General features: G+C 35.2%; 1 protein-coding gene across 1 annotated transcript; it reads right to left on the reverse strand.

Annotated features, from left to right (window-relative positions):
* Positions 1 to 825: 825 nt before the first annotated feature.
* LOC134254752 (uncharacterized protein K02A2.6-like) lies at positions 826 to 2541 on the reverse strand. The gene has a single exon (XM_062737279.1). It carries the CDS (start codon positions 2539 to 2541, stop codon positions 826 to 828), a length of 1716 nt encoding a protein of 571 aa, XP_062593263.1.
* Positions 2542 to 12035: the final 9494 nt, after the last annotated feature.

Genomic DNA, 12035 nt, shown 5'->3' on the forward strand with positions numbered 1-12035 from the left:
TGTTTTTGGTTGGATACATGAACAGAAAGAATATCTAAATAAAATGTTTGAAATTTTCCAGACGGTAACACATGGATAATATTTTTATAACGAGAGCTAGTCATTGCTTAGATCAAGGTCATTTGGAGAGTTCAAGGTCACTTGGAAAGTTCAAGGTCACATATATTCATTTACAGTCTTTTTCCTAGCTAAACATTGCAAGTTGCTTCTCTTAAAAGGTTTAAATTTTCACTTGTAGAACTTTAGAATGTGGCTTGACCTAGACTCAAGGTTACGTCTTCTTATCCGCAGCTCCAACGGAAGACCTATTCGTTGCTTTGCAACGAGTGTAATGTTGTGAGAGAGAGGTAAAAGAACACGTCTGTCTAGTTTACTAACTATTTATTAAGTGACCATCAGACTGAACATATTCCCATGCATATTATAATGATTGACAACAGATGAAATTAGGGAGAGGAACTTTATCGTGAGAACTGATAATGTCAGAGAGCAGTGCTTGATTGAAAATAAACATTCTGATGCTGGCACTCTAATTGTTAATTATAGATTGACAGATTTAATTTAGAGTATAAACATTACATCCCTCCCTTTCTTTAATTGAAAGCATGTACATTGAAATAATTCTAATTAACGTTTACACTTATCAAAGTTCATGTGGGATTCATTTTGAGAATTGTCAGTAATTTTCTAAATGTCCGTTCAACATGGTGTCTCTTTCCTCGGACTTTTTAAGACAACATATTCATGCATAATTAATAATGTTATGTACAAAATCACTATATAATTATAATTTGGGGATTATTATGCCCCATTACAAATCACACACTATGCGCACACGTAATCTTTCAAATGCGCTGGTGGTCTGCGCTCGCGAGTTGAACGTCTAGGCTCCGGCTGTGCAGTAATTAATTCATCACTCGAATCGTCTGGTACCTCGGATGACCTTTCGTTTTCTTTAATTTTCTTGAAGAATGATGCGTTTCTGGTGACTTCTTTGTTATCATTCTTAGCGGTTATCATAGAGCCTTCTTGTTTAATTACTTCGTACGGCTCGGGACTGTATGGAGTTGATAGTTTGTCCTGTTTTTGTTGTTTTACAAGAACTTTGTCTCCCGGCTGCAACTTATGATCCAGTGCTCCTCTTTTAATGTCTGCATACCTCTTCATTTTTTCTTTTTCTTTTTTATCTTTACGTGATATTTCCGTGTTTTTGAATGATGGAATAATCTCGGGAATTCTTGTTTTTAATTTTCTCCCTAGTAGTAATTCCGCGGGTGTTGCGCTTGTTGTTGCATGTGGCGTCGCCCTATAGTTGCGCAAAAAACTGTATAACTCTTGTTTCCAGCTTCTGTGTTCTGCATCTGCGGCTCGAATCGCTTTTCCAATGGTCTTCATGAATCGTTCCGCTTCTCCATTTGCTTGTGGCCATAACGGTGTAATCTTTCTATGTTGAAATCCTAGATGTTTTGCGAACTCCTTGAAGAGTGATCCGTTAAACGGAGGTCCATTGTCGGTTTTGACTACATCTGGAATTCCAAATAAGGCGAAAACGTTGTCAAGTTTCGGTATGACAGCCTTTGCTGTTAATTTTGATAGACTTTCGACAACAGGGTATCTGGAGTAGTCATCGATAACGACCATTAGGTAGTATCCGGACGGAAATGGTCCACAGAAATCCATGCTGACCTCAGACCACGGTCGGTTGGGTAGGGGTGACATCTTCAATGGTGTGTACTTTTGTCCTGGTACTGATGCTTGACAGGGAATGCATCCTTTACAGAATTCTTCTACTTGCTTATCTATGTTGACAAACCAAACCTTTTCTCTGAGTAGCTGTTTAGTACGGACTATCCCCTGATGACCTTCATGCGCTAATTTGATAACCGTTTGTTGTAATGGTCTAGGAATGACCAACCTGTTTTCGATGAGTAGAACGCTGTGGTTTCCGTCTCGGTGCAAAGTTAGTTCATTTTGCCTTCGTCTAAAAGTTTCAATTGTTTTATCGAGGACTTTAGATTCTGGAATCTTTTTCTCGGAAATGATTGCTTCAATTACTCGTTGAAGGATAGGATCTTTTTGGGTTTCATAACTGATTTCGGCTAAGGTCAAAGTTTTTGGTACGGCATTCTCTGTTACGTAATTAACGTATTCCTCAGCGATGTCTGACAGACTGTTAATCTGTGTTGATTTAGGCGGATGCCTGGACATGTAATCTGCTGCATTTGTTTTCCCTGGACGATACTGTAGCCTAAAATGATATGGTTGCAGTTTTAATCGCCATCTCTCTATTCTCGCAGGAGGCTTTGAGTGCGGATTATTAAAAATCGCTTCCAATGGTTTGTGATCGCTAATGACTTTGAAATCTTGTCCAAACAAATACAGATGAAAATGCTCACATCCCCAGACAACTGCCAGTGCCTCGCGCTCAGTTTGTGAGTATCGAGTTTCCACATCATTTAACGCACGACTTCCGTACGATATGACTTTGCCTTCTTGTGTTAATAACGCACCAAGTCCTACGGGACTTGCATCAACAATCATTGTTGTTTCTTTTGACGGATAAAATATGCCATAACTTTGTCACTTGTAAGTTCACGTTTCAACATGTCGAATGCTTTTTGTTGATTAGGTTGACACTCAAACTTCACATTTTGCTTGGTTAGCTCTCGTAATGGCGCAGTAATTGTTGAATAGTTCGGAATAAATCTCCCTACATAGTTTGTCATGCCTAGGAAGCTCCTGACTTTACTTGCATTTGACGGTATCTCAGAGTTCTTTATCGCATCCACTTTTCTCGGGTCTGCGGGTCTGCAGAAATTCCCTCTGAACTGAATACATATCCATAGAATTCAATTTGCGTTTTGTTGAATTCACATTTTTCTTTGTTTAATGTGAGGTGTTTTTCTTCTAATCGTTTAAAGACTGCTTCTAGATTTTTGTCATGCTCCTCGCAATTTTTTACAAACACTATGATGTCATCACTGATGTTTCTAACCCCTTGTAAACCTTCAAGTGCTGTACTAAGCGAGTTCTGGAATACTTCTGCTGCTGAAGAAATTCCAAAGCTTAGTCGTTTATATCGACGTAATCCAACATGGGTTGAGAACGTTGTGATGTTCCGAGAATCTGGGTGTAATTCCAGCTGATGATACCCAGCATTCAGGTCGAGTTTGGAAAATACTTTAGATCCATTGAGATCAAGAATCATGTCATCAATGGTTGGCGTGACATGGCGTTCACGTTGTATTGCTGTGTTGGCTTTTCTCATATCCACACACAGTCTAATTTCTCCAGGTTTCTTAGGTTTAGGAGCTACGACGATCGGAGAGACCCATGGTGTGGGACCATTAACCTTTTCAATGATGTCGAGTTTCTCTAATTTCTCGTTACAGATTCGTCGACGTGGAGTCTAACTTGTTTCTGTTTAAGTTTTCCGATTCCATTGAACACTTTCGGGTACTTTTGACACAAAATTTCAATTTTGTTATCACTAAGAGATGCTATTTTCTGCACAATTTGCAGTTGAACACACGTATCATATCCAAGTAACGAACCAGAGTTCCCTTTGACAACATAGACATCTGCAATCTCAATTTTGTTTTTGTTTTCGATCGTTGCTTGGAATTTTCCCATAATATCAAGGGTAGTTTTAGAACCATACGCGAACACACGGGTATCAGCCTTCCGCAATTTCACTTCGTTTTCAAGTTTCTTAATGTACAATCGTCTACAACGTTGATGCTTGAGCCTGTGTCGACTAGAACACTTACGGGTATCCCGTTGATTTCAACTTTGATACGGGGTTGTCTCCTAATAATGGAATTAATTTGATCCAACCCAAAGAGGTATTCGCAAGATTCTGAATCAGTGTCGCTATTACATGCCTCTAGCTGTTTCACAGATCTGGGTTTACGATTCATTGATTTGCTCTTTGTTCTGCAGACGGATGCGAAATGGCCTATCTTGTGACATGCGTTACATGTCTTACCTTTTGCCGGACACGGTCCTTTCAGATGGGGGAACTGTCCACCACATTTGAAGCATTTTTCCTTTGAGGGTGTGTCCATTCGATCCTTAGTACCATGTTTTCTTTCCAGAAATTTGGGTGCATTGCGACGTTTCCTCATTGCATGCACTTCCTCGGAATTTTTGTCGGTCTTCTCGATTTCGCTTGCCTGTTTATCCGATAGTTCAAGTGATCTTGCCAGCTTAAGTAAGTCTTCTAGGTTTATGTCGTCCCTCAGTGCTCGTCTTCTGAGTCTTGTTGAGCTGCATCCCTGAATTATCTGTGATTTCACTTCTTTGTCATTGTTGTTGAATTCACAAGTTAGCGACAATTGTCTAAGCTTGGTGTGGAAAGTGTCAATCGTTTCTCCGGGTTCTTGCTTGGCTTGCCTGAATTTGTACACTTCAAATTCAGTGTTCTTCTTTGGGGCGAAGTATTCAGTCAACCTTGCTACCGCCGTGTCGTAATCATCACCTGTGTTAGGTAATGTCTCGAAAATCTCATTTACCTCCTCTCCAGCATAGTGAAGTAGCAGGGCTCTCTGTCTGGCTTTGTCGTTCTTTATTCCCATCGCAAGAATGAGATTGTCCAGTCTCAACTTCCATTTCTTCCAGCGTATGTCCGTTGCATTTTCATGCACAGAAAATGGTGGAAAGTTTGGTAATGCTGACATTTTGGATAAACTTTTGCTACAAGTGTACTACACAGTAGAACTAGTATATATCCAAAAGATTATTCACAGAATCCTCGTCGCCATTGTAATGTTGTGAGAGAGAGGTAAAAGAACACGTCTGTCTAGTTTACTAACTATTTATTAAGTGACCATCAGACTGAACATATCCCCATGCATATTATAATGATTGACAACAGATGAAATTAGGGAGAGGAACTTTATCGTGAGAACTGATAATGTCAGAGAGCAGTGCTTGATTGGAAATAAACATTCTGATGCTGGCACTCTAATTGTTAATTATAGATTGACAGATTTAATTTAGAGTATAAACATTACAACGAGCTCGGCTCTAGTTTTATTTATGATTTCTCAATTTATTTGTTATATTAAATTATTAAAAAATAACGTCAGAATTATTGATCTTCTTAATCTTCTTGATCTTCTTGGGCATGAAAAAAATGCGTTTATATGAAAATCTTCCTTCTGGATGCACAGATTGAAGTCATTCCACCCTAAAATCTACAGTTAGTCTGCGTTACTAACTCTCGAACAACCAACATAACTTTGTATCGCTTACGCCTTTATTAATTATTTTTCCCTATATTTAGTCCTCAAACATTTCAAAATCTATAATTGATCATAATTCATATGTCTATATTATATTTCTCCAGACTGATTATTCTTTGTGAAGTATAGATAAAATGTACGCAATTTTGAGAGAATGATACAATGTACGATTTACTAAATTTCGTGATTAATTAGCGTAAATAATTCGTTCAATGATGTAAATCGCACTTCACATGAGTATACCCCGATAAACCAGACGTAGCAGACCGAATTTCTTTCCTTATAGTGTTTAAATAAATTCCAATTCGACATGTTACTATGTAAATATATAGTGTTTAGTAGTTTAATAGTTTTGCTAATTGTTTTTGGTTTCTCTTTTTCCTTTGTTCTTATGAGTTTTAAACTTTGTTCTTTGTACCAAAGAAGGGTCAGGGCGCCCCGAAAACTGTTGGTGTTTTTTGTTCTTTATATACATCTTCCTGTACATGTATATTTATTGAAAAAAAAAATAGCTGCAGCAGGCTTATAGAAAACAATTTGAGTACAGTATTGGGAGGACGACTCGTATAAATTTAAATAAAAGTCATCGGAATTTATAATTATAATCAAGTCTAATGGTGAGAGTTTACAGTTATTCTCTCTCTTCCGTTTCTCTCCGTTAATATTCCTAAACTGATAGTATCTTGAGATGATGAAATTTTACAATAATTGTCGAAGACCAACTACGTTTCTTTCCTCCTTTAATTGTAATATCAATTGAATTCCATTTTTATGCATTGACTGATGAATTTACCCAATTTATTTATCGAACGGACTTTAAATACTGGTTAAAAAAACTACAGAAAATAAAAGACGTACGTAAATGTTCATATATAATTTTACGTGGAAAATTAAAACATGTAAAATACAACCCGGATGATTAAAATAAATAAATATTAAATAATATTTTAATTATCCTGATAGATTTACACAGCACATTCACACGTTTTTTCTGTATGTACAGTGTTTGGGTTTATATCCGATAAGATCAACACGTTCGATCTTATATCCCAATCGACAGATCAATACTCTATTTTGATTGGTTGATGCGCTGGTTGGTTAATCGCTAATCCTGATTGTCAGCTCTGTAAAGAAATACCGAACCCGCGTTCGCTCTCTGGGACCGCTACTGAATTTGGGGCTCGCTCCCGGGGTCCGCTTCGGGTTCGCTCGGGGTCCGCTACGGGTCCGCTTTGGGTCCGCTCCGGGGTCGCTCGGGGTCAGCCCTAGCGGACCCCGAGCGAACCCGGAGCGGACCCAGAGAGCAAACCCGGGGTCCGCTCCGGGTTCGCTTTCTGTTAGGTTGTGTCCGGTCGGTACTGTAAATATAGCCATAAAATGTCAAAAGTAGGTCACCGTGACCTAATTTTTGGTTGTCACTCTCCGAAAACCGAAGATGCATCAACTCATAAAGTTTGATGATTTTAAGCCAATAAGTACCGTGGATACTCAAATATAGCCATAAAATGCCGAAAGTAGGTCACCGTTACCTACATTTTGGTCGACATTTCAGAGTCCCAAGATGCATCTGCTGACCAAGTTTGATGATTGTAGGTCTGAAGGTAATTAAAATATGCCTTTTAAACAATTTAGATCAAAGTGACCTACTTTTTCATAAATATGTTTTAAGGTCCCAAGATGCAGCAACTTACAAGATTTGATGGTTCTAACCCTCTCAGTGTCTGAAATAATGGGATTAAATGTTTTAAAAAGGATAAGTCATAAAGTCCAAAAAGCAGGTCACGGTGACCTACTTTTAAGTTGACGTTGTTCAAGGTACAAAGATACATCAACTGACATAGTTTGATGATCAAAGGCCATAAAGTGTCCAAAATATGCCTTCAATTCGGTTTGAAAACAAATGCCTGCAAAATTAAAAAGTAGGTCACCGTGACCTACTTTTGAGTTAACATGATGTGAAGTCCTTAGATGCATCAACTTACAAGATTTGATGATCCTAGTCCTTATAGTAAGCAAAACATAAACATTTTTATTAATTGAAAATTAAGGTCAACTTTGAAGTGACCTTGAGACCCCGCCCTTTGCCCCAGGGTCATGTCGATTTTCAATCTTCAACATATCCTGATCTTTGTATGTAAGTTTGGTGAAAATCTGTCTGGTTGTTCTGGAAAAGAAGATTTTTTAGCAACCAGTACTTTTGGTTTTGTTTTCCTGATTATTTCCTCTTGTTTCAGGGTCCCAACATTTATTTTAGTATAAATGGTAGCCCTTGGGCCAATGATACCTTGTAAAAAATTCGACACTGATTGGCCAAGGGGTTCTCGAGTTATGGCCCATATTCTAAAAAGTTAACGCACACCGCACAAATGGCCATAGCATTAGCTCTTTGAGCCTTTGCCTCAGAAGAGCTAAAAAGTGCAATTTACGGCGCAAGATTTTTTTCGCAGTTTGTCAATTGGGAGAATTTCTCCACTTTCCAGCAAACGAGGGCTGTTCGGAAATTATTGAGACAAGTACATTTTCTCCATAATGGATGGAGATAATTTCTTGAAAATTCATCAACATCTTATAAAGAACGTATAAAACACTCCAGCAAATTTTCTAATTCCTACAATAATTATATAAGTTTCTGTGAAGTAAAAAATATGCATGTGTCTATCGATCCGGAGCAGCCTCGCTACGTCATTTAACGTTACGTTAGCCGTAGGTTGTTTCGCATGTGAAACGATCGGGAAGCGTTTAGTACTTTTCCTTCTTTGTTATTACATATAACATTACAAAGATCAAAGTCTCTTTTCTTAAACTATTTTTAAAAATGTATGCTGTTGCTACCCCAGTCAAAAAATTTCATATATTGGAAATGACAACTTAAAATCATGCAGTGTTAATTTATGTAACGCGAGTTAAATACCGTAACGATATCAATATTGTATGTAATACAGTCCCTGAAACGTCTACTTTCCCATTTTTCCGTTCGCTCACCGTTCGATCACCGTTCGTTCAGCGTGCGTTCACCGTTCGCTCTCCGTTCATAGTATTGCGTTCACCGTTCACTGTGCGCTCAAGTTCACTGTTCACAAAATGTTCACCGTTCACTTATCGTTCAGTCTTTATTGTCATTCGGAACTCCGAAGTGAAAGGACTTATCTTTTTGATGGTAAGGATTTATACGTTTTTTGATTAAGTAACCGAGATATCGTGTTTGAAAAATAATTATTTCATTGCAAAAATTATCTATGGTATTTATATTTTTATTGTCCTAACTCAGCTGTTACTTTATTCATGACATTTCCCTGGAAAATAATTATACATTAAGTACCTATTGTACATGTATGTAGAACGATGCTAAAATATTAAATTTCAAAAAAGGCAATGCACAAATTCTTTACGCACGGCAAGAACTTGTTGTAATGTTTAAGACGACAAATCATACATGGATGTATAATAATTAATGCAAGTCTTTTACAGGACATGAATACACAAAAAATTTTCCTACAGTAACATGTGTTTCAAACTACACGTAGGTTTTAGAATTGTGAACAGTACTGCTAATATTCAGTTAATTTAATATTTTAGGGCTTATTAAATTGATAATGTGGTTTTAAATTTTAGAAAACACCATCTTTTATTAGAGATGGAAAATTCTTTCCTTCACTGTACAAAAATATATGTTTGCCATTCCGTATAATCAAGCTCCCCCCCTCACCCCCCCCCCCACCCCTGTGCCTTTTCTCCATAAATAAAATTCTTATTATTTTCAGTTCATTATACTTAATATCAAATGTGTATTGTAACTCAAGAAAATCAGTCTTAAAACCAACATCAAACAGTCATTAAACAATATCATTTTTTAAATAATTTGTGCCAACAATCATTTTCAAAACGAAATACGGCTTACTTGTAATACTGATTTAAGATTTCAAAGCATTATAAATATTATTCATTGATTTTTTCTGGAACTAAATAATTGTAAGACTTATTTTAATATTTTAGATTATAAATAATTATCTAGGTAATTCTAAGACTTAAGAAAACGGATTTGTTTATCTATCAGAAGGTGTACATGTAAGTGGACCGTAAAATTTGATTAAATTGGATTTCATAATATGCAGAAAGTGGAATACGGTTAGGAAAAAAAGCAGCATGAAATGACATAAATTACAAGTTATATCCATGTTTCCATTGATTCAATGCTTGCGAATCTCTAAAAATGATTTTACCAATTATTTATCAATTTTTCATTTGCAGAAATTAAAAAAATAAGCTCCAGAGCTAAATACTGATAAACAATTTCCCGAAAATTATGTCGTGTGTATGTACATTCACCGACGAAATATTTATGTAAGCTTTAAGAAATGTTTATTTGTAAAAAAAAATATAAAAAATAATTATTTTTAGTGTATTTAAAAATTTTCAAATTATCTTGACCACTATGAACAATAAACAAGAATGAACATCTAAACTGTACGGTTTATCACAATAGGGCACATTATATTTGACGAGAACATAGTTCTGTACGACTTACTATATTATTTGTATACAAGCGATAATTAGTTCGTTCATGTATTTACCGCGTACAATGTAATTAATTCATTCTACATGTTCTATAAGAAATAGTTTTATCTTCTGAAGTCCACATTATTTTGTTCGTTAAAAGAATAAGCATAATTATTTACTATATACATAGATTAATTTTATATTCAAAGTACACGCGTTCGGTAACAAATACACATTTTACGCCAATTAATATCGTGTTGTTAAATAAAACAAAAGTACATGTACATATATGTACAGAAAAAATACTTTTATTATTTATTTAATTTTTAAATTATCTATTGTTAATTTTTATATTAAATCACCTGAAATTAGAATTATAGAATAATAGAATAATTTCAATGCAAGGAAAAGATCGGAGGCATTCCGAATAAATCGTTCATCTTGCGTTCACCGTTCACTTTGCGCTCGCGTTCGCGCTCCGTTCGCGTTCTGCGTTCACTCACCGTTCACCGTTCACATATCGTTCACCAAGTTGCGTTCAGCGTTCGCACATCGTTCACTCACCGTTCGCTCTGCGTTCGTTCACCGTTCGTTCACAATTCAAGTGAGAAAGTAGAACGTTTCAGGGACTGTACCTCATGGTCGTCCAGATCTTTTAATTTTACTCTTGTTTATTAATTGCAAAAAAAAAGTTTACCATGGAAAAAACAAAACCTAATACATAATTTCTTTCTCATTGTTATTGTTTTAGCAGGTCATTCAGTCTAAAAAAGAGTTTTACATTGCGCTACACAAATTTTTAGGTATGCTGGCTGCTCCGCCCTTGACGTCAAAATCCAATTTTCCGTTCTAAGGAGATTTCTCTACCGCGCTTAATTTTTTTATGGTCTCCGTATTTCTGATCAAAATTCTATCAATTTTGCACAACATGAATTTGAACCAAAGCTGAAAAATTATACACTTAAACTGAATTATTTTCGCTCTCATTATTGATCCACTAAGAGTTAGAATTTTGGGGTTACATATTTCAATGTCTGATTTCAATGACTGCTCCGGGTACCCCTACTAACGACACTTTATATACCATTGAAGAGAAATTATTTAATAAATGTAAAATTTTTCTTGCTCTTTTCAATTGTTAGTGTATGTCAAACGTATATGCCAATTTTCACTGAAAGAGGTTCATTAGAAAGCAAAATATACACAATGTCTCAATAATTTTCGAACAACCCTCGTAAGTATATTGTCTATCTTTCCTCCATTGTTCCAGAAACATTTTCAATGAAAAATAACAATTTTGTTGCTTTTTATTTTTTATAAAAGCATATACATGATCTCTCTAAATCTTAAAAGATTGAAGTGTCATTAAACATTAATGCACCGATTATCATATTATTAAAACTAGGAAAAATAAGGTATTGTGAAAGTTTAAATGGCTATGCTTTTTTTATTGGAAGATGACAAATTTGCTGTTGTTTTTTCTGATAAACCCATGATCTTTCTAAATATAAAAAGATATAATGTCAGAAAGCAAGAAATATAGTAAATTCAAAATTGCTTCAAATTAATAAACCATGTTAAATGCAATAAATCAATAATGGTGTATTCCCTTAAATCGTTTTCGATTTTCAAATAAATAAAGACATTTTTTTATTATTATTTTTCTTTTTCAAAGCATGATCTTTCTAAATCTGCAAAGATTTAAAGTCAAAATTCCAACAACAAAAAATTATTTCAAAGAATGCTTTCATTATCATGGTGAACTGAGTAAATTGACAATGGTGTGTTCCCTTAAATGGCCATATCTTTTTTTATTTTCAAATAATGAAATGAATTTGGTATTTTTTTTTTCTTGTCAAGGCAACATCTTTTTAAGAATAAAAAGATTGAAAGTCAAAAAGCCAAAAAAAATTATTAAAGATTGCTTCCATTATCATGTTGAATTGAGTAAATCGACAATGGTGTGATCCGTTTAATCGCCATATCTTTTTTTCAAATAGATGAAAACAAATTTGGTATTATTTTACTTGTCAAAGCATGATCTTTTAAATTAAGCAACGAAACAAGGGAAATTACCTCAAAAGGAATTTTTAAAAGAAAATTGAGTTATAATAATGATAAGCCTCCCAAGTATTTTTCATATGGCAAAAGGTATCTGAACATTTTACATAAAAAAATTAAGACACAATTGTATTTTAAATAATGATCTGTATAGATGTAATATCATAAATAATTCAAATTGTTCTTGTGGTATGAAAGAGGATAGTCATCATTTTTTCTTTGTTTGTAGAA

The sequence above is a fragment of the Saccostrea cucullata genome, unplaced genomic scaffold (genome assembly GCF_032062105.1).
Source record: "Saccostrea cucullata isolate Sc308-1 unplaced genomic scaffold, CSIRO_AGI_Scuc_v1 ctg5598, whole genome shotgun sequence".
NCBI lineage: Eukaryota > Metazoa > Mollusca > Bivalvia > Ostreida > Ostreidae > Saccostrea > Saccostrea cuccullata.